Source organism: Gobio gobio (assembly GCF_949357685.1).
Source record: "Gobio gobio genome assembly, chromosome: 15".
NCBI classification, from domain to species: Eukaryota; Metazoa; Chordata; class Actinopteri; order Cypriniformes; family Gobionidae; genus Gobio; species Gobio gobio.
In genome coordinates, this window is record NC_137108.1 from 43,424,119 (window position 1) to 43,448,111 (window position 23,993).

At 39.5% G+C, this 23,993-nt stretch overlaps 1 protein-coding gene across 1 annotated transcript in view; it reads left to right on the forward strand.

The window, feature by feature from the left end:
* The first annotated feature begins 575 nt into the window (after window positions 1–575).
* paqr6 (progestin and adipoQ receptor family member VI) overlaps window positions 576–23,993 on the forward strand; it is a 36,168-nt gene continuing 12,750 nt past the window's right edge. Inside the window, exons 1-2 of the mRNA XM_079836059.1 lie at window positions 576–784; window positions 21,560–21,804. Coding sequence (XP_079692185.1) covers window positions 21,754–21,804 — 51 coding nt within the window. The 5' untranslated portion in view covers window positions 576–784; window positions 21,560–21,753. The remainder of the gene's footprint in view (window positions 785–21,559; window positions 21,805–23,993) is intronic.

The window sequence follows — 23,993 nt, forward strand, 5'->3', positions numbered from 1 at the left end:
CATAGTGATTTTAGTGCACACCTTCCAGCCAATCAGAATCGAGTATTCAGACAGACCACGGTATAAATCTTTTTAATAATCCTTAATGCTATAATAATAGAACTAGACTGACTGAAAATATAATAATATAGGCCTATGTTAAATGCCTGTTATCCCCTAATAAATAAACAGGCACGTTTAGAGGAAGAATGCCACTTAATGAGAGACCCCCAAAAAACACTGTTTTAATGAGAAAAAAATTAAATAAAAAAATATATATTTATATATATATATATATTGAATATTTGTATTATAATAATTGCATAAAATCAACGAAACACTAGTTAAAGGCCATGTTGCAATATTGTGAATGGCGTTTCGAAGTGTCATATGCATTCCCTCCTATTTTTGTTTGTAGACTAATTCGACTTTTACTTCTCTTTATTTGAAACAGAGCGAGAACGCTCAAAGTAGTTGAACGGGTTTCGTGCTTTGTTCTCGCTGGTCTCCTGATCCCGAACACTGGGCTGCTTTCATGTCTCCATCCAATGAGAGAATGCTCGTGCGCGGAGGGTGGGATTTCTACTGCTGTTTGTGTTCCTTTCCCTAGGAATGTGAAGGACACACAAAAGCCCGAATGATTCTCGGGGCTGTCCACTAACTTTAGAACATAGTCCAGCTATGGATCTGTAGTTATTTCGCGCTTCTTTTTCCACTAACTGTAACTCTTCGGATCCCAAACTGGCGACCTCACATCTCCAACTGGCACGCGCAAATGATCTCATAGACCAGATCAAGCTCAAAGGTTTGCACTTTAAAAATTCTCTTGTTGTTCATTGAACGTTTTGTTGGTATTTTAATCCATAATGTCAGATTTTTTGCAACAACAACAACAACACAATAGTTATTCGACAGATAAAGGAATGTAAAGAAAATACTTTCTGTGAGCATGTCATGGCTTTATATTAGAACTTACTCAGGCAGTGAATTTCACAACAACCTGAAATCTCACACAAATATGTCACTTTGGCGAAGATGGTGAGGAAAATAGTTGAAGTGTAATGTGGAGCAGAGTGGAGGACTGAAGTTTGGATGTTCAAGTTCAAGTTCTGAACAGTAGCCTAGATCATAAAGTTACTGCAAATGTTTAGCTTTCTAAAGTTGACGAAATGACTTTGGCATTTTGTGAATTGTGGAAGTGTTGAGTTGACACTGATCACCTCCCCATGGGTGAGAGTATATATAGCGTGCATATAATGGAAGAGCACGGTTGCTTTTGCAGAACTGCCTGTCTTTTCCTCGAACACATATGGAACATAGACTACTCTATACAGTACACTAGACCACGTGAACAGACTTCTGTAAGTAACACAGGGCCTCTTTCAAACCCTCATTACTGTTGTACTGACAGCAGCAGTCTGTCTACTCTTTTTGTGCTGCCTGGACGCCCTCCTGAGTTCCACATTTCCACCAGAAGATATGAAGAAAGTTACATGTATGTGCTTCTGTTATACTATTTAGACAATTGTGTGGATTCTAGATGTAGTTTGCCAAGCTTTCTAAAACTTTATTAGTGGCCACAATGCAGCATTTCTAAATAAACCAATTAAGTTTAATCAATTGGTTTGTATTTATTCCTAGATGCATACATTTTTTTAATGCCAATGACCACCAAATATGGTGATCACCTTGTGAGGGACCCCCTTCCTAAAATACAAGGGCAGCTATATATTCTCATGTATGCAGTTGCATTTATACTATTTTAGAAATAGTAAGCTTAAGCGTGATACATAACTGACACATTTTCATTGTACTAAAGACAAAAGAAATTACTTTAACATTATCTGGAAATATTTAGTTTGTATTAAAGACAGCCTATGTTTTGTTAATGCATGTTCTAGATCATATTGTGAATGACTCATCCATCTGTTTGTTTAATTTTTCTTTGGCACACTTGCATTTTTGAGTGCCCCGCCGTTACAGTTACGTTACAGTCGGATGAATGTCACATTGTGGAAGGAAAGATCTGTGGCAACGTCCGTTTCATTGTGACTTTAAATTGGGAGTGTTTTTTCTACTCACTGTTCGTTAAATGTATGAGCCTAAAGAGAAGCATTTTAATTCAATTCATATTTTTTACAGTGCTTTTCACAATAAATTCTGTTCCAAAGCTGTTTTACCAAGAATATTAACATAAAACGCTCAAGATAAAGGCGTCAACGGCAAAAAGAAACACAAGTGCAATCTATTTTTATATGTATGTCACAAGAAAAGGGAGATACTTGAAAACTACAGATTTGGTTTTCCAATTTTTGTTGGTTATCCATAGAATAAAATAATCCAAATTAATCTTATGATTTATTTTAAAGTGTTTTTTTTTTTTTTTTGCATATTCTAGGATATAAAAAATCTTAACACGTTAACTGTGACATCTCTAAAAACGAAAAACAATCCAACGCTCTCCGTTGACTTTGTATTGCATGAAGTGGCCTCCTTGTCATTTCTGACTTATACCAAAAAACAGAACAATGTCTAAAAGCTGATATGTGACAAAGACCCAGAACCAAAAACCCAGAAGTCTTAAAGGGATGGTTCGCCCAAAAATGAAAATTCTGTCATCATTTACTCACCCTCAAGTTGTTCCAAACCTGTGTGAGTTTCTTTGTTCTGCTGAACACAAAAGAAGATATTTTGAAGAATGTTTGTAACCAAGCATATAGAGCAACCATTGACTACCATAGTATTTTTTTTCCTACTATGGTAGTCAATAGTTGCTCTCTCTGCTTGGTTACAAACATTCTTCAAAATATTTTCTTTTGTGTTCAGCAGAACAAAGAAACTCATACAGGTTTGGAACAACTTGAGGGTGAGTAAATGATGACAGAATTTTCACTTTTGGGCGAACTATCCTTTAAAAGCTGTTGACCCAAAAAACAAGCGTATACAGGCAATTGAGACAGAGCGTGACACCGAGAACTACACCCACTAGAGGGGAACGAAATCAGCGACAGGAAATATAATATATAAAACTGACATTTGGATATTTGACTTAAAGGGTTAGTTCACCCAAAAATGAAAATTCTGTCATTAATTACTTACCCTCATGTCGTTCGACACCCGTAAGACCTCCGTTCATCTTCGGAACAGAAATGAAGATATTTTAGTTGAAATCTGATGGCTCTGAAAGGCCTCCATTGGCACAATGGCACTTTACACTCTCAAGACCCTTAAAAGGTTCTAAAGACGTCGTTACAAAGTCCATCTCACTACAGTGGTTCTAAAATAACTTTATGAATCGGCGAGAATAGTTTTTGTGCGCAAAAAAACCCTAAATAACGACTTACATAGTGATGACGATTTCAAAACAAGGCATCATGAAGCTTCGAAGCGTTATGAATCAGTGAGTCGAATCATGATTCGGATCGCGTGTCAAACCACCAAACTGCTGAAATTTGGTGATTCAAACCACTGAATCGACTCGCTGATTCATAATGCTTCGAAGCTTCATGATGCCTTGTTTTGAAATCGTCATCACTATGTAAGTCGTTATTTAGGGTTTTTTTGCACACAAAAACTATTCTCGCCGATTCATAAAGTTATTGTAGAACCACTGTAGTGAGATGGTCTTTGTAACGACGTCTTTAGTACCTTTTAAGGGTCTTGAGAGTGTAAAGTGCCATTGTGCCAATGGAGGCCTTTCAGAGCCATCAGATTTCAACTAAAATATCTTCATTTCTGTTCTGAAGATGAACGGAGGTCTTACGGGTGTCGAACGACATGAGGGTAAGTAATTAATGACAGAATTTTCATTTTTGGGTGAACGAACCCTTTAAAGGGGCTATATGCGTTTTTCTGAAATTTAAACTCGCGACTGACACCTGTGACCAAAAAATAGAACTGCTCTTATTTTCTGCTCGCTCTCGCAGCGGTGGTGACGTCACATCCGCAGACATTGCGGGAAAAACCGACCCGACAGAAAATAGGAAAAATAGGATACAGGCTTATAGGTGCACCCACTGTGAGCGGACACGGTGTCAGTATGCTCATCAGGAGATGTTTGAGTCATAAATGGTAAAATAAAAAGGCTATTGTTACGTTTATTTTGGGGAAAAAGTTGCATATAGCCCCTTTAACAGTAACAAAATGTTTACTGCACACATTGAGGCATACTGAGTGTCAGGATTTGTCTCTTTAACTGCTTGTTTTTTTGGGTTGACAGCTTATAAAAACTTATTTCTGTGTTTTTTAGCTTGTTTGCTGTACACCCTGTCGCATAGCAGCTTTTGGACATTGTTCTGTTTTTTGTTATAAGTCCGAAATGACCAAGGAGGCAGCCTCATGCAATGCAAAGTCAATGGAGAGTGTTGGATTGTCCCCGTGGTGTGGACGTGGCCTAAACACGCTCTGTCTCTATATAGCAACGTATTACTAGCCACCCAGAATGGCAGCATGTTAAAACCACTCAGAACGCCATAGCAATGGCATAGCAACCACAACACCCTTGCTTTTTTTGCACAGGCAAGAACCACTTGTACACAATGCCTATATGCTGTTGATCCTCTGCATGCTGCCAAAACAGAGCTGGCCTGCCAAGGCGTGGACTCTACTCTGAATGCGTCCTGTGTTATCTGGCACCAAGACGTTTGCAGCAGATCCTTTAAGTCCTGTAGGTTGTGAGGTGAAGCCGCTATAGATTGAACTTGTTGGTTCAGCACATCCCACAGATGCTTATTGGAATACGATCTGGGGAATTTTCGAGGCCAGGACAACACTTTGCACTCCTCATCGTGTTCCTCAAACCCTTCCTGAACAATGTGTGCGGTGTGACAGGGTGCATTATCCTGAAAGAAGCCACTTCCACCAGGAAACACCATTGTCATGAAGGGGTGTACGTGGTGTGCAACAATGTTTAGGTAGGTGGAATGTGTCAAATTTACATACACGTGAACCCAGGGTTTCCCAGCAGAACATTGCCCAGCCCTAGAGCATCTCACTCCCTTCACCAGCTTGCCGTCCAGTTCCAATGCTTGCGTGCCCATTGTAGGCACTTTGGGCGGTGGACAGGGGTCATCATAGGCACTCTGTTTTGTCTGCTGTGGCTGCGCAGCCCCACACAGCAGAGAGAGATGCACTGTGTGTGACACATTCCTCCCATTACCATCATTAAAATATTTGTCACTTGTGTCACAGTGGACCTTCTGTTGGCTTGGACCAGATGGGATCAGCCTTCATTGTCCTCGTGCATCGATGAGCCTTTGGCACCTAACACCCTGTCGCCGGTTTATGGTTTGTCCCTCCTTAGACCACTGTTGGTAAATTCACCACTGCTGACCGAGAGCAACACACAAGCCTCGCCGTTTTAGAGATACTCTGACCAAGTCGCCCCCCTTGTCAAAGTCACTCAGATCTTTATTCCTGCCCATTGGTCCTGCATCCTACACATTGATTATGAGAACTGATTTGCTTACCATCTAATCTACCCAGGCCTTAATATATGGCCTTGTTAGGAGATGATCAACAATATTCACTTCACCTGTGATTGGACAGAATGTTTTGGATCTTCAGTGTATTTGCTTCAGAAAAAATCTTGTTTTACCCACATGAGAGTAACAGGGTCTTTAAAGATCCCATGGCATGAAATTTTCATTTTATGAGGTTTTTCAACATTAATATGAGTTCCCCTAGCCTGAATATTGTCCCCAAGTGGATAGAAATGTTGATCGGTGTAAACCCGAGTTCTGGCTGTCTCTCTCTGCCTTTGAGAAAATGACAGGCCAGACGAGCCAATCCTGAAGTCTCCTGGTTTGACGTCCAAGCAGGAACGGTTACCTCCCTTTCCTCCGCCCAGAGAATCTGGCACGCCCTTGCAAACGCTCGAGAGATCATGGGTTGTGAACGAGTGAATGCTGGCAGTTTCTCAGTGTTTGGATGTACAAATGAAAACAGAAGTCTTTTTTCAGTTCCTTCTGATCTGTGATCAGTGATTTCTGATGTGTAGCTAATTATTTATTATTCGTGCACACAATGCGGCTTCTCTCTCTCCAGACAGAACGGTGTTTTCTATCTTGTGAGTCAGTGTTTTTGTACGTCCTCGTCGCGTCTATCGGTTCTAAAATGTGCATACAGTCATGAGTTTCTGCTCAACATCGGCCTCACACACGCCGAAGCTCGGGCTGCACTGGCCGGTGGCCTTCAACATCCCCGACCCCCAGTACTGCATCTGGCCCACAGCGGAGGCACCAAACGCGGCGTGAGATTAAGCAGAAGGGGGGTAAGCGTGAGCATATTTGGGCTAGCCAGCCTAGCCCCACAATAAACTGGATTACATTCGATTACTGCTGTTGTGTCTTTGTTTGCGCTGTGTACTCAACGCGCGTCACTGACGCATTTATTTTATTTTAAAAATAATGCTATTATCAACACTTACTTTTAACTCGTTCATCTCGACAGCTGTAATGGTACTTTGCATGTGTTACAAAGTTGGTAATAATGATGAAGACGGACTCGGTGTGACTGGGACTCGTGTTTATTCAGAACTCTCAGATACAAACACAATAAACTTGCGCTGACTGACAGTGCTCTCATAACTCAGTAGTTACTATAAATAACTTTGTTAGCAATCGCTGAGCTCCGTCTCTGGTACATTAGTGATGTCCGGTTCGCGAACGATCTTTCTTTTGAACCAGTTCTTTTTAGTGAACCGAATCAGTTCACCAAATCGGACTGAATCGTTCTAAACGGTTCGCGTCTCCAGTCAGCGCTGATCCATAATTTACTAAAGTTACTAACTTTCTGACATGAGTGACAGTCCCTCCGACTAGAAATAGACTAATAACCTAAAGTATATGCTGTAACTACAACAGTTCAGACATGCTGAGAACTGATGTGAAGTGAACTCAGGTCCATCCGTTTCTCTGGCAGCAGCTCGTGCCTGCTCGTGCCTCGTAGACCTCATTAAACCACGCCCCCTCCGCTCATTTAAAATGCAAAGATGTCAGCCAATCACAACAGTGGGCGTTTTTACTGAAGTCTCACAGCAGACACGCCTCTTGAAGCAGGGCATTCAGCCACAGGGCAAACAGCAGTATAGAAAAAATGCCTTTTATTTCTAAATTATGACATTTTATGATGTAAAAGTCATACTAACAATATAAGTACACCTCAGGAAACATCATAAAATAATAGAAAAATGCCATGCCATGGGACCTTTAATTCCTTTTTGGTGGTTGTTTGACTGTTCACAAGTTCCTTGTCATTTCAAGTTTGGTTCTTAAAAAATATACTGAACATTACATGCGTTCCATACAGTGGCATGAAAAAGTATGTGAACCGCTTGCAGAATCTGTGAAAATGGGAATCATTTTTACTAAATAAGAGGGATCATACAAAATGCATCCGTACATCCGTTCCCTGGATGATCCACGGCTGTTTTTGTTGTTTTGTGATGGTTGTTCACGAGTCCCTTGTTTGTCCTGAGCAGTTAAACTGCCCAATATTCTTCAGAAAAATCCTCCAGGTCCTGCACATTCTTCAGTTTTCCAGCCTCTTTTTCATATTTGAACCCTCTCCAGCAATGACTGTATGATTTTAAGATCCATCTTTTCACACTGAGGACAACTGAGGGACTCAAACACAACTACTAAAAAAGGTTGAAACGTTCACTGATGCTCCAGAAGGAAACACAATGCATTAAGAGTCGTGGGTGAAAACCTATTGAATTTGAAAATCAAGGTAAATTATACTTAATTTGTCTTCCGGGAAACATGCAAGTATCTTCTGTTGCTTCTGAAGGGCAGTACTAAATGAAAAAAATATATATTTAAACAAAATAAGAAAAATTTGGACATCTTCATCCTGTTCAAAAGTTTTCACCCCCCGGCTCTTAATGCATTGTGTTTCCTTCTGGAGCATCAGTGAATGTTTCAACCTTTTTTAATAGTTGTGTTTGAGTCCCTCAGTTGTCCTCAGTGTGAAAAGATGGATCTTAAAATCATACAGTCATTGCTGGAGAGGGTTCAAATATGAAAAAGAGGCTGGAAAACTGAAGAATGTGCAGGACCTGGAGGATTTTTCTGAAGAACATTGGACAGTTTAACTGCTCAGGACAAACAAGGGACTCATGAACAACCATCACAAAACAACAAAAACAGCCGTGGATCATCCAGGGAACGACACACAGCACTGAGAATCAATGGTTCATAAACTTTTTATCAGGGTTATTTTAATAAATTCAGCTATTTTTTTGTCTTGTGGACTATATGTTAACATTTTTTATGTCAAATATCTTCAGGACAGTACTAAATAAAAAATAACATGCATTTTGTATGATCCCTTTTATTTAGTTTAAATTATTCCCATTTTCACAGATTCTGCAAGCGGTTCACATAATTTTTTAAGCCACTGTATATTCTGCTTCTTGTTGGGAACCTTATGACCTATGAAAAGCTCACTTTTATGTTCCTTCTCTTCTCACTGTTCCTATGCATTCTGGATGATTTAGCATTCAAACCGCATAGTCAGCATTTTCCAGGACGGGAGGAACTTTTCAGTTTCATTCTCTCCAAAGTCTGAAATATAGCTGCAAAGCATGTGACGTTGTTTAAGCCGTTGTCTATTTAGTGTGCATTCTTGTGGCTTTCAATCATAATGCTTTCAAAGTAATTCTATTTTCTTTTGCGTGTTTTGCCACCACATAATCACTTACTTAAAAAGGGTTTGTGGTTTGTTCAAATCCTTACCGTTATATATGAACAATGCCTTAGCAAACTGCTTTAATAATTAGTTAAATCTACTGAAAACAACAGATGTAATGTATGTAAGGTGCAGTTTGGGTCCGGTGCACTGCTTGGTATCATTAAAAGCTTTCGTTTCCAAGAACACGCCTCAGGCTTAATTAAATTGTTACCTTCCAAAACAGGTTTGGGTTGTTCTAACTGAAATGTTTTCTATGAAATCTATTTCTATTGGCCATTTAAAATTTGCGACAGAGTTTAAAACTTAATCTGCATTGCTCACTGAAAAGGGTTCGTTCAAACTTGGTGGACATTTCCTGTTCTCCCATTATATCCATTTTTATTAGTCTTGTGCGTAGAGGTGGTAGCCAGACAGCTTCATCCCATGATCTTGTATTAAGATGACAATGGAATGCTCAGAGTCTGAGATAGTGTCCGTACGGTTACTGCAGTCACACGTGAGCCGAACAGAACATGCGCATACAGGCTGCACGCATAGGAGCTCTATTGTCAACACGCCGTGATAAAGACGGCCATTGAGACAGATCTTGTGACACAATCACGAGCCAGAGAAAGAATGTCAGAATTACTGTAGAGGGTGAGAAATGGAGCGAGAAACACACACAAGGACCCAGAAATCAAGGTCTTGAAACATTTGTCTTAGTCTGATATGTTCTGGATCAAATTATGGAGTAGTTCATGAGCCATTGTGAAATAAAAATGGACTCTATTTACCTTTTTAATGCACATTCCTGCTCTTATTATGAATAATTCATCAGTGCATGTCACTCCAAATGGAAAAAGTGTTTGTTGAAGTGGTAAAAATGCAAAATTCGATTAAAATAACTTGCACTGCTTATTGGCTGACGTCACTTAGGGTGCTTTCACACTTGGTTCGATTGCCTGGACCGAGCCCACGTTCTATTGCTCCCCCCTCCCCCTGCCCCCGCCGGACTGTGTTCATATTAGGGCTGCGCAAATATATTGAAATATCGCAAATGTACATATCGCAAGGGCACGCAATATCTGAATGAGTTTAATAGGCTATAATGGATATTTCAACATTGTGAAAAGTGTACGTTTTAGGTTGATGCATATAGCAAAGAATAGACTGAGCACGTGACCGTTACTTTTACTAAACGCACCAAAAGCAGACCAAACAAGCGTACCGAGACCTCCTTGAAGAGGTGGTCTCGGTACGCTTTCAAACGAACTCTGGAGCGGTTCGTTTGTGGTGAGAACGTGATCCGACCACCAACAGACCCAACTGCAAAAAGTACTGATCATTTTTGGACTAAACCAGCTGCCGTAGTCAGCTGCGCTGAGCATTATGTGATGAGGAAGTGTTTGTTGACCGTTTGCATTTTAGCATGGCAGCTCGCGGACAAACTTGAGTAGTGAAGAGGTGCGGAGCCTCATTAGCATGACAAGCCAGACCCACATCGAGATGTTGGGTCTGGAAACTCACCATTGGCAGGGCTCAATCCAAGGGGCAGGATAAACGGTGGTCTTTCAAATTCCCTCTGCACGCAATAGGATAGCGCCATGAGCGCCACAACCAACCAGAGCAAAGAAGAAGGTTAAGCCGAGCTAACGTTAGTTGATAGACTTCGAACACTTCTTTTCTTAAGAATGGCTTCAGTGCCGTTCTGGAGCTTAACTCCAAGTCTTCTAGAGTCGCGGCCAAAGCCGATTCAAAAGACCGCTGTTCGCCCGCTTCTTTGTTTACGAGTAGCATGCAGAACCTCCGCAACTCTTCCGTGACCAGTGTTCATTTTGACAGCATATTTTGATGTAGTTTTAGTCATAGTCTTTTGACTAAAATGCCATTTAGTTTTAGTCATATTTTAGTCACCTGAATTGTTTTTTTTGTTTTAGTCGACTAAATATCATAAGATTTTTGTAGACTAAATCTACAGTAGATTTAGTCTCCTAAAATCTAATGAGTATAGTTAAATTGTAATACATTAAGTATTTAAGCATTAAATAACCGACTGTCACTTGAACTGACATTTTGACATCATTTTGTTTTTGACATTAAAAATACACGAAAGAGAGCTCAATTCACTTTTTTTTTTTAAACATCTATATAGTTTTTATAACTTTGTATTTCTGTTTTAGTTAGTAGGCCTCAGGTTAAGCTAAAGCTTCAAATAAGTTTGTTTATTTATTTTTTAATTTAAGTTAACATTTATTTAATTTCAAGTAATGAAGATTTTTTTTAAATGGTTTTAGTGAACTATTATAACCCTGATACTTTATTGAATATGTGTCAAATACTGGTCTTTCCTCCTGACTATGAATCAAATGGGAATAAAATTAAATATAGTTTATTGTGTATGCAAAAACTAATATATAATGCGTGACTTTTAATGATAAACAAGCTCGAAACACACATTGACTCTTATTTTGAAATGTCTGCGCGTTACTATTGCAGTTGCAGAATGCTTTAAGTTCAGATGAGGGAGATAAAATATGCATTGTTACTAAAGAATATGTTCAAAACTTACAAGCGCGTTCTCCCGACCTGCTTCAAAAGCCGTTCGCTTCCCGGAACGCTGTAGAACGTGCAACAGCGCCGTGTTTTCCAGCGGTTAGATCAGTTCAAATCAAATGTGCGCATCTGTTACACATGATATCAGTTTTGACTGGATCTCTTCCCTAATCGTCCCTCCCTAACATTTTCGTCTCATTTTTATTTGTTGACGAAAATGACAGTACGTTTTCGTCATAGTTTTTGTCATCCAACGCTAGTTTTTATTTAGTTATCGTCTCGTTTTCGTCAGAGAAAAAAGGTCGTTGACGAAAATTATGACGAAAATTATTCGTCAACGAAATTAACACTGGCCGTGCCGTCATTATGTTAAGCCCGCCCACCGACTCTACACACGCTGTGATTGGCCTGACCAGAGTTTGGTTTTTCCAGCTCTCAGGTCTACCGAGAGTTGTTAGACTACACTCGCGGCAAAATACATTTTCTGCCGCTAGGGTGCGTCTAGATTTCTAGGCTAGAGCCTCATAGAAATTGGGTCTGATGACCATATTAGGTCCCAACTTTCAAAAACTCACAAGAACAGCGCGATCTTCGATTGAAGTGACAAGCGATGCGTGCTCGCCATTTGCAGCGCATTAGAACGTTGTTTTCAAGCCGCATCCGCGCTTCATTATAGAAATGTATTGTTTGCATATTGTAGTGTATACAGACAATGTAATAGATTATGGCCAGGGACAAAACCAGCCCGCGCAGTCGCAGTTTAGGAAATACGCCATGGCCAATGAGTGATGTGGATGTTGTCATGTGACTGCATTTTGGTTCGTTTCAACTGGTTCGGACCAAAGCAATCGGTGTGGTGTGAAAAGGAACCAAAAAAGCTGAAAAATGCTACAATGTATAATTGTTTGCCCTTGGTTCGGACCAAATGAACCGAACTAGAGATGTGAAAGCACCCTAAGCAGACTCGGGGTACAGTTTGCGGGTCGCACCCGAGTTCAGAAGACAACGTTCACATCATCCAAACGAACCGAACTCTGACGTCAATCAAACCCAAGTGTGCACCAAAAGGGCTAGTGTGAAAGCACCCTTAGACTTCTTGTTTTGTAAGTCCCACCTCGTATCTTTTATGGGAAATACACCATTTCAGGTTATGAGTTACAGTTACTTTCTGGCTGAAATATTGCAAAGCTTTTGTTTGTAAAATGTACATGTTTTTCCTCATTACAAAGTGAAAAACACTACTGTTCAAAAGTTTTAGGTGAGTACATTATTTAGAGAAAATAATATTTTGTTTCAGCAAAAACGCATTTAATTGATCAAAAGTGACAGCAAAAGACATTTACACAGCTATAAAAGATTTCAAATAAATGCTGTTCTTTTCTATTTTTATGTTCATCAAATAATCCTGAAAGAATGTATCACGGTTTCAACAAAAAATATTAAGCAGCACAACTGTTTTCAGCACTGATAATAATAAGACATTTTCAGCAAGTCATCATATTAGAATGATTTCTGAAGGATCATGTGACACTGAAGACTGGAGTAAGTATGCTGAAAATTCAGTTTTGCCACACAGGAATAAATTACAATCTAAAATATATTAAAATAGACAATAGTTTATACAATATCACTGTTTTTACTTTATTTTGATCAAATATATGCAGCCTTTCTGAGCATTCTAAAACGTTATATTGGTAGATATGATTGGAAATGACTAAATATCAGTCTTTCTTGTGTTAATTTGGTGGAAAATTTGTCTTGATTATTATGGGTCTCGCTTTCCACTCACTACTCAGGCAAGTACAGTGACATCCATTCACCTCTAGGTGTCGCTATAATATGCTAATTTATGCATTCGCTAAAACTTCTGCAACCATAAGGCCTTGAATAAAAGACTTTTATTTTTTGCTTACACCATTGAGCCCTCTTCCAACCATCTGGCTTCATTCTTATACGTAATGTTGCTTTTCACAATCTAATTAGTTCCTGATGGATAAAACACCCATTCTTTGAATATCTAATTTTGATTAGAAATACATCAATATGAATTACTACAATAAACAGCTCTCTCGTCTGTCACAGTTGGTGGACACACACACACACACACACACACACACTAGTCAAACCAGTTTCATCTGAGCTTATCTGCTCTTCTTGTTTTGACTCAAAATGGTGTGTCATGGGATTTAGTTAGTCAGACTGCAATCTAAACATCTCCACCTATCAGCAAGACATGTTGTACTCAAAAAAATCATCCAATTGAAAACAGAGCAGTGGCAACTGGGATGAGAAATGTTTGCGGGCTGTTTGTTTCCGAATAGCACGTTACCCAGAGGTCATTGTGGGGAAAACTTCATATCCAGTGTCAGATTATGTTTTTGTTTGACTTCCATAGAAACAGCTGATGGATGAGACATTCCACAATCCGTTAATCCGTAAGATCAACACTTGGCCCATGGAATAATGACAGCATATTCCATGAATGGATGTCCAGCCCTGCACGTTTCTGACCGGGAGGAATTCATCCGTTGTATCAGTTTATGCAAATCTGTTTGTCTGGCAGTTTCTGTTATGTGCTTTCAAAGAGTAGTTGATCTAAAAATAAATATACACACACGCCTGTATACATTTAAGAAAAAATATTTGTATAAATTATATAAATATATGCAGTATATACATGCAAATATTACTTAAATATATACATGTGTGTGTGTGTATTTATATATGCGTAATAATTATACACACTACACACACATATATTATGTAAACACAAACTTTTATTTTGGATACAATTAATCGTGATTAAATGATTTGACAGCACTAATATATATATATATATACACTGGTCAGGCATAACATTATATTGTGTTGGTCCCCCTTTTGCTGCCAAAACAGCCCTGACCCATCGAGGTATGGACTCCACTAGACCCCTGAAGGTGTGCTGTGGTATCTGGCACCAAGATGTTAGCAGCAGGTCCTTTAAGTCCTGTAAGTTGCGAGGTGGGGCCTCCATGGATCTGAATTGTTTGTTCAGCACATCCCACAGATGCTCGATTGGATTGAGATCTGGGGAATTTGGAGGCCAAGTCAACACCTCAAACTCATGCTCCTCAAACCATTCCTGAAGCATTTTTGCTTTGTGGCAGGGCTCATTATCTGCTGAAAGAGGCCACAGACACCAGGGAATACCGGTTTCCATGAAAGGGTGTACATGGTCTGCAACAATGCTTGGGTAGGTGGTACGTGTCAAAGTAACATCCACATGGATGGCAGGACCCTAGGTTTCCCAGCAGAACATTGTCCAAAGCGTCACACTGCCTCCGCCGGCTTGCCTTCTTCCCATAATGCATGTGTTCCCCAGGTAAGCGACACACACACATCTGGCCATCCACGTGATGTAAAAGAAAATGTGATTCATCAGACCAGGCCACCTTCTTCCATTGCTCCATGGAGCAGTTCTGATGCTCACTTGTCCACTGTTGGCGCTTTCAGCAGTGGACAGGGGTCAGCATGGGCACCCTGACTGGTCTGTGGCTATGCAGCCCCATACGCAACAAACTGCGATGCACTGTGTATTCTGACACCTTTCTATCAGAACCAGCATTAACTTCTTGAGCTATTTGAGCTACAGTAGCTCGTCTGTTTGATCGGACCACACGGGCCAGCCTTTACTCCCCACGTGCATCAATGAGCCTTGGCCGCCCATGACCCTGTCGCCGGTTCACCACTGTTCCTTCCTTGGAGCACTTTTGATAGATACTGACCACTGCAGACCAGGAACACCCCACAAGAGCTGCAGTCATCTAGCCATCACAATTTGGTCCTTGTCAAACTCGCTCAAATCCTTACACTTGCCCATTTTTCCTGCTTCTAACACATCAACTTTGAGGACAAAATGTTCACTTGCTGCCTAATATATCCCACCCACTAACAGGTGCCGTGATGAAGAGATAATCAGTGTTATTCACTTCACCATAATTTTATGCCTGATCGGTGTATGTGTGTGTGTGTGTGTATATATATATATATATATATATATATATATATATATGTATATACACACAAATACAAATACAAATACACAAATACACACATATACACTCACCTAAAGGATTATTAGGAACACCATACTAATACTGTGTTTGACCCCCTTTCGCCTTCAGAACTGCCATAATTCTACGTGGCATTGATTAAACAAGGTTCTGAAAGCATTCTTTAGAAATGTAGGCCCATATTGATAGGATAGCATCTTGCAGTTGATGGAGATTTGTGGGATGCACATCCAGGGCACGAAGCTCCCGTTCCACCACATCCCAAAGATGCTCTATTGGGTTGAGATCTGGTGACTGTGGGGGCCATTTTAGTACAGTGAACTCATTGTCATGTTCAAGAAACCAATTTGAAATGATTTGAGCTTTGTGACATGGTGCATTATCCTGCTGGAAGTAGCCATCAGAGGATGGGTACATAGTGGTCATAAAGGGATGGACATGGTCAGAAACAATGCTCAGGTAGGCCGTGGCATTTAAACGATGCCCGATTGGCACTAAGGGGCCTAAAGTGTGCCAAGAAAACATCCCCCACACCATTAAACCACCACCACCAGCCTGCACAGTGGTAACAAGGCATGATGGATCCATGTTCTCATTCTGTTTACGCCAAATTCTGACTCTACCATCTTAAAATCTCAACAGAAATCGAGACTCATCAGACCAGGCAACATTTTTCCAGTCTTCAACTGTCCAATTTTGGTGAGCTCGTGCAAATTGTAGCCTCTTTTTCCTATTTGTAGTGGAGATGAGTGGTACCCGGTGGGGTCTTCTGCTGTTATAGCCCATCCGCCTCAAGGTTGTGCGTGTTGTGGCTTCACAAATGCTTTGCTGCATACCTCGGTTGTAACGAGTGGTTATTTCAGTCAAAGTTGCTCTTCTATCAGCTTGAATCAGTCGGCCCATTTTCCTCTGACCTCTAGCATCAACAAGGCATTTTCCCCCACAGGACTGCCGCATACTGGATGTTTTTCCCTTTTCACACCATTCTTTGTAAACTCTAGAAATGGTTGTGCGCGAAAATCCCAGTAACTGAGCAGATTGTGAAATACTCAGACCGGCCCGTCTGGCACCAACAACCATGCCACGCTCAAAATTGCTTAAATCACCTTTCTTTCCCATTCTGACATTCAGTTTGGAGTTCAGGAGATTGTCTTGACCAGGACCACACCCCTAAATGCATTGAAGCGACTGCCATATGATTGGTTGATTAGATAATTGCATTAATGAGAAATTGAACAGGTGTTCCTAATAATCCTTTAGGTGAGTGTATAATGCATTATTATAAGGATGATAAATATATAAATTATAAGGATGACTAAAGCATAACAAAATGACTAAAACTTAAATTTTAATTAAATACATAAAAATAGTAATAAATAAATATTAAATTAGATTGTTTTGTACCTATTAAGCCACTTAAATAACAATATTAGTTTGATTTTGTCAGTCATTGAAACCGATATTGTTAATTTCAAGGAATTAATTCAAAGTCTGATTCAACACTCACGAATGCTCATGCTAGTCTCATTTTAGTGACATTTTCATGGATTTTTCATTTATTAAACGATTTTGATGAACAGTGTATAGGTAATATTATATAAATCAATATCACCATATATATAAATACTGAGAAATATATTGAATTGTAAATGCCTGAAAAAAATTAAAGAGAGAACTTCTTCTTTTGCTGTGTCAACCATCTTTAATAACAATCCATTTAGTCAAATCCACAGAGTATCTGCAAGCAGTTAGGAAGGCTCCTATGTAGAGGCATTGCTCAAGCATTTCCATCTGCTTTGTTTAGGCTGCCGTTTGTCCGTGTGCAGAAAGCATGCTCATTTTCATACGGCTCCGCGTGTCAACAGGCAACTCTCTGACCCCTCACAAAGCACATTCTGTTCTAGTGTGCAAGACTGGCCCCTATGCAAAGCGAAGCACAGACTCTTTAGAGAGGCTGGTACTTGGAGCTAAAGAGTTAAACTTCGGCTTCCAAGAGGATGATTTTATTGCTCAAAGGTTGTGCAAAAATGTTTGCATGTAACACTATCATGCAATGTCACCAATGTGCCAAGTCATGTTCCAAGTTATTGTTGGAAATACTCAAAAAGGAGGCCCATACTGGGGTGTGTGAAGACAAGATATCTGCGATTGATTTGAGCGTTGAAGCTTTAAAGCACATGGCAGTTCTCTAAGTTCAGTCTGTAATTGCATAAAATGGAATATTAGCGTGTACTACTTGCTGCATACTACACCGTATATAAAGCAGATGTGGAACTGTATTGTTTTTGAATGCATGTTCTGATCTGAACGAACAAGTGCTTACCATTTCTAAATATATAACCTTTTGTGTTGATTCTGTTATACCCACAAAACAAATCACCTTGTATCCTAATAACAAACCGTGGGTCACGAAAGAGTTAAAGAGTATATTAAATATGAAGAAAAGAGTATTTTTTGCAGGAACTAATGAGGGAAAAAAAACAGTAAATAGAGAAGTAAAAAGGGCAATTAAAACAGCTAAAAATAATGATAAAAATAAGATTGAGGGTGTGTTTATGAAAGGTAATCTTAAAAATGCTTGGAAGGGAATTGAGAATATGGCTGCAGTGAGTACACTTGCATCAAATCAGCATGTATCTATAGAAAATGACAATACTAATGTAATTCGAACTAATGAGTTTAATGAATTTTTTCACGCTTCGATACATCTCTTACAGTTGATGAGATAACTGATTTTAAAGACACATTGAGTTCTTTTAATAATTTCAAAATGAATCCAGTTCATATTTTGAGACAGTTGAAGTCCACACCGCTTGATAAGGCCCCAGGCCCGGACAGTATATGTGGCAGAACATTGAATCACTGTGCTGAACAGCTCAGTGGAGTTCTCCACTTACTTTATCAGTCTTCATTAGATTTAGGGCTGGTACCTGACTTGTGGAAAAGTTCCATTATTGTACCAATACCAAAAAAAGCTAAGCCGAAATCTTTAAACGATTACCGTCCTATCGCCTTGACCTCTTTGGTCATGAAGGCTTTTGAAAAATAGATGAAGAAGTATTTCATGACGGTTGCTGGACCAGTCCTAGATCCGTTGCAATTTGCATATCACACTGGAAGAGGTGAAGATGATGCAAAGCTATTCTTGTTAAATACTGTTTGTCGTCATTTGGAAAAGAGTGGGACCTCTTGTTTTTGGACTTCTTGTCTGCGTTTAATCTTCTGCAGCCTGTTATCTTAGGACAAAAACTACTAATTTTAATCATGGTATAGTCTCATGGATAATGAGTTTCTTAACGGAAAGACAACAGAGGGTTAAGGTTAATGGGGTCCTATCGGAAACGGTAAATATTTCGGTAGGTACACCTCAGGGTTGTGTTCTCTCTCCTATTTTGTTTATATTATATACAAATGATTGTCAGAGTTCACAAGATAATAGTTATTTGGTGAAATATGCAGATAACACCGTGCTTCTTTCTCTACTTTCACATTCAGATCAGGAATATGGTTGGGTTTTATATGATTTTATTTCTTGGTGTAGTAGTATGAAATTAGATCTGAATGCAACAAAAACGAAAGAGATGATTATTAATTTTAGTAAAAAAGACCTGGCGCTTCAACCTGTGGTCATTAATAATGCACGAGTGGATGTAGTGGAGGAATATAAGTACCTAGGAACGATCCTTGAGAAAAAGTTGAAGTTTGATCAGAACTCTCAAGCAATTATTGGAAAGGCACAGCAGAGATTGTTTGCACTAAGGAAACTTAATTCTTTTAATGTACAGGAAAGAATCCTTAGGTCTTTTTACAATTCATTTATTGAAAGTATTTTGTCCTTTTCTTTTATTTGTTTGTTCTCGTCACTGTCTACAAAGAACAAGAATCGTTTACAAGGTATTAATACTATGTGCTCAAAAATTATGGGAGTCCCCGTACGAAGCTTGGCATCGTATTATGAACAACAAGTTCTGAGAATGGCACAAAATAATAGGAGACAGCACACACCCGCTGCATTTGGAGATTGAGTGGTTGCCCTTGGGGCGGCGTTTAAGAACAATGAGATGTTCCACAAATCGTTATAAATTTACTTTTGTGCCTGTGGCACTTCGTTTATGTAACAAATTTGGCTGATTTAATATGATGTTTTTATTTTTTATTATTATTATTAGTATTATTTTTTCTCTATATTTTTTTTATTATTATTTTGGGTTTGCATGTTTGTTTGGATGTATATGTGTTATTTGTGAAGCACCATGTGAGCCTAACTTTAATTGCCCCAAGGGGATAAATAAAGCTCTAAAGTAAAGTAAAGTAAAGTATGCAGTGATAAGCATTTAAAGTCACCATTACGTCAAAATTGACCATTCTTGTTTTATTTATGGGATATTGCAGCATTTATTATTAAAGATTTATCTGTCACCCTCGTAATCTTATCAAAATAACTTCCCCTCCCTCTTCTCTTCTCTGATGATGTGTTTACTAGTGTGAGGGCAGGGCAACCTGTCACTCACATGAGATCCACCAATGGCAAACCACAACCATCCAGTAAATTCCGTATGGACAAAATCAAGTAATCAAGTTTCCTGTTCAAGAAGCCGTTTCACTCCGATATACATCACAATAGGGAAGACTATCACAATTTTAAACTGTATTACGCTCATTGTCACATGATCACTCCATTGCATGTGTAATTCAGTGTGCGGCATCTAGTTTTGGTTATAAAGTTATAGTACATTTTTAATCAGATTTTGTGCACACATTTTTTTCAAAATAAGTCAAGCTGTTAGAAGTTTATCTCCCTGAAAATGAAAGGTCAAGTCAAGAGCATTCAATTGTGAGATACAGCCAAAGTCCCTTTAAAGGGTTAGTTCACCCAAAATTGACAATTCTGTCATTAATTACTCACCCTCATGTCGTTGGACACCCGTAAGTCCTCCGTTCATATTCGGAACACAAATGAAGATATTTTTGTTGAAAGCTGATGGCTGAGAAAGGCTTCAGATAGGCCTCCATTTGCATTCAGTACATTAATACTCCCAAGACCCATAAAAGGCACTTAAAACGTCGTTACAAAGTCCATCTCACCACAGTGGCTCTACAATAATTTTACGATGCAACGACAATAGTTTTTGATCGCAAAAAAAAATCAAAATAACACCTTTATCCAGCTTGTTATTGTCTTCCGTGTGTGCCTCCACGACGCATGCGCGAGAATATGACGTAGCGCCAGCGTTCGGGAATCCATGAAATGCACACTTTATCCCCATTTTGAGAACTACGCCGAGACCTAAAGCACGATCAATGTAGAATTCAACAGCTTAGACATGCGCGTCTTCCTCTGCTTGTAAACAAATCCCTTCTGGGTCATGTGTCCGAATGCCGGATCTGCGTCATATTCTCGTGTATGCGTCGTGGAGGCACACACGGAAGACAATAACAAGCTGGATAAAGGTGTTATTTTGATTTTTTTTTTGCGCACAAAAACTATTGTCGTCGCATCGTAAAATTATTGTAGAGCCACTGTGGTGAGATGGACTTTGTAACGACGTTTTAAGTGCCTTTTATGGGTCTTGGGAGTATTAATGTACTGAATGCCAATGGAGGCCAGTGACTTTGGATACAGCATTCCAGCAGTGTACTATAGTTACATACTGCAAATGTGTTAGGTCATTCTGGGTATTCTTTGCATACAGAAAGTTCATACTGACACACTATTGTTCATAAAATTTGGGCTCAGGAAGATTTTAATTACACTTAAAATAAATGTTTTCTATATGAACATATTTTAAAATGTAATTTATTCCTGTGATGGCGAAACTGAATTTCTGTGTAATATTTTAATGGAAATCATATTTTTTCATTTTTACTGTCACTTTTGATCAATTCAATGCATCCTTTCTTAATAATAGTATTAATTTATAAACTTTTGAACAGATTAAAAAATTGATCTTTAGTAGATTAAAAAAATAGTAGTATGCCATTTAGATCATACCCATTGTTACATGAATCTGTGAATCTTTACTTATGTTAAAATTGCATATTATCCTTTGTAAATCTGGATTTTTGTTTCCTTTTTTTGATTCTTCCTATGTTTCTTTCATTCTCTCATATGTTTTGCATATTGTTAATAATAATATGTTTCACTACATTGGGCTTCAAGTGGTTCTAAATGCACAAGGTAAAATCTGGGTCTTGAACACATATCTATTAATTCAAAGCCTATTAAGTGAGTTTTCTGTGGTAATCCATCTTACTTTTCAATGCATATGGGTCAAATAATCGGTTTGTGTCTCTCTCTGCAGTGTTTCCTGTGTGGCGGGGGGCTGGTGAGGGTCATGGTTGGGGCTGGGCTCAGTATGTGAGGTGGGACGCTGGGGAAGGGGGCCCGTCCCGGGGTCTGGAGTGTTCGCTGTGGTGCGTCCTGTGCCGAGGAGGAAGGGAGAGACTCAAGCAGGCCTGTCAGAGAGGGAGGGGAGCCCTGCGCCTTCCCGCAGACATGCTGAGCGTCAGACTTCCGCAGCTCTTTGACATCCACCAGGTGCCAAAGGTGAGAGCGGGACTATCTGTTTGACGTACAAAGGGAGCGTTTGAAACAGTTTATTACTGTAGTTCTGTTCCCCTTTAAGGGAAATCCCTGGGAAATCCTGCATATACTTAAAAGTCGCAAGCCAAATAAGTGGGACCAAGTGGTGCAAGCCACTGTTTTCAATTCTGCTTTAATCTTTCTTAAAGTAATTGAGTCCAGCACAGCACTGTTTCAGTAAGATTACATCAGATGAATGATTTGCATTCCGAATAGTGAAGTTATGCTTTTTCTATATTACCTTTCATGCAGTGTGTAATATAGCTGTTTGCAAATGTAAAAGGTCGGCAAAGTTACTGCACGATACATTTGAGTTATTGTCTCCCAAAAGAAAGAATCGATTCTGTCTTCCAATTCTGGTCTTAAAGCCGGGCGCACACTGTACGATTTATAATAGTCCTTTACGATTGTTGCTTGTCAGACTGTAAGAACATGATCACACTGTGGGCTCTCAGCTGTCATTAATTTTGGTCATGGGTTGTCTTGAAAAGTGAAGACAATTTAACAGTTGTCAAATTAAAAAAGACTACAGATTTTAGCCTAGGATCAGAGAAATCTTTTAGGATTTTCAAAATTAGTCTCAGGCGAACAAATTGTGACCAAAATTGTGTGAACACGGCTTAAGCCTTGTTTATACTTTTGCCTGGCTCCGCAGTGTGAGCCTCCACTGACTACTTGCGCTCCTCCCCAAAGAGACGAGGCGTTTATGCTTGACGCGCTTACCGTTGTACTATTCTTTGAAATGACAGAGGGCGACTCGGAGTAATTGTTCTATAGACCATCAGGAAACAGCGGCGAGAAGAAGTAGAAGAATGTACACAGGTGACGATATTTATTTTAGTACACTTCACCAAAAACCACTACAAAAGAATCGTGTAAAACTCAGTAAACCTTGATATTATTACTTGTGACATGAGAACAAAATGTATGTACACATGTATACAACTAAATTAACAATCTCTTAAATAATTACTAATTCCTAAATGCAAAATAAGCCCTTTTATTGAAAATAAAGATCCATGTTTAATAAAAAATGTTCACGAAACCAAGTGAAAATGTTTCGTGAACATTTTTATTATACATGGATCTTTATTTTCAATAAAGGGGCTTATTTATGCATTTGTAGGCTCATTTAATTTGAAGCGGATGTAAACCAAATGGATACTGTGTTGATACAACTTGCTGTATCAATACATATTCTTTGTTGCGAGAAAAAAATGTTGTTGCCACATTTCGACCAGCTGTTCCTCCACCAATACACCGTACAGCTGCTTGTTGTTTTGTGTTCACCATTTTTAAAGTTCGGTCACTTCCGTCTCTCATTGGCTATCATCTCCTTGTAGACTTGTCTCTCATTAACATAATGACGGCAGACTTGTGGCGGTTCCGCATGCTACTTGTAAACAAAGAAGCTGGCGAACAGCGGTCTTGCGCATCGGCTTTGGCCGTGACTCTGGTTAAGCTTTTCTTTGAGAAAAGAACAAAGAACGGCACTGAAGTCATTCGTAAGAAAGAAAGATGTATTCGGAGGTTTGCCGACCGGATACGGCGAAAGTTTAATCTATCAACTAGCTCCGCTTCACCTTTTTCGTTGCTCTGGTTGGTTGTAGTGCTATCCTATTGCGTGCAGAGGGAATTTGAAAGACCACCATTTATCCAGCCCCTCGGATTGAGCAATGCCAATGGTGAGTTCCCAGACCCAACATCTTGATGTGGGTCTGGCTTGTCAGGCTATATTGTGGAAGTACTGACTGATAGTCGTAATCCTCACGACTTAGAATCCTAAATATTATGTAAGGTTTGATCTGTAAACGCCTCACACCAGATAATCTGGGCCAAACATCGAAACTGACCGATGCACTGTGTGCGCGTCGGGAGGGGTAAATCAGGCATAAATCGGCCTGAAACTCCTGTAGTCTGAGCCCAGCTTTACTTCCTGCACAAACCTACGTATTAACAAGTTTGCATAATGACATCCTAGGCACTTCATTGGCTGCCCCCCAAAACAATGACTACTTTGACCCACCACACTGTAGTTGTAGCTGAGGCATGGAAGAATTTTTCTGAGCTGCAAAAGTAAATTCACTTTGCAGGCACTTTCAAAGGATGAGGACTCAGGCTTGAATTGATACGGTAAAACCGACACCATTGTT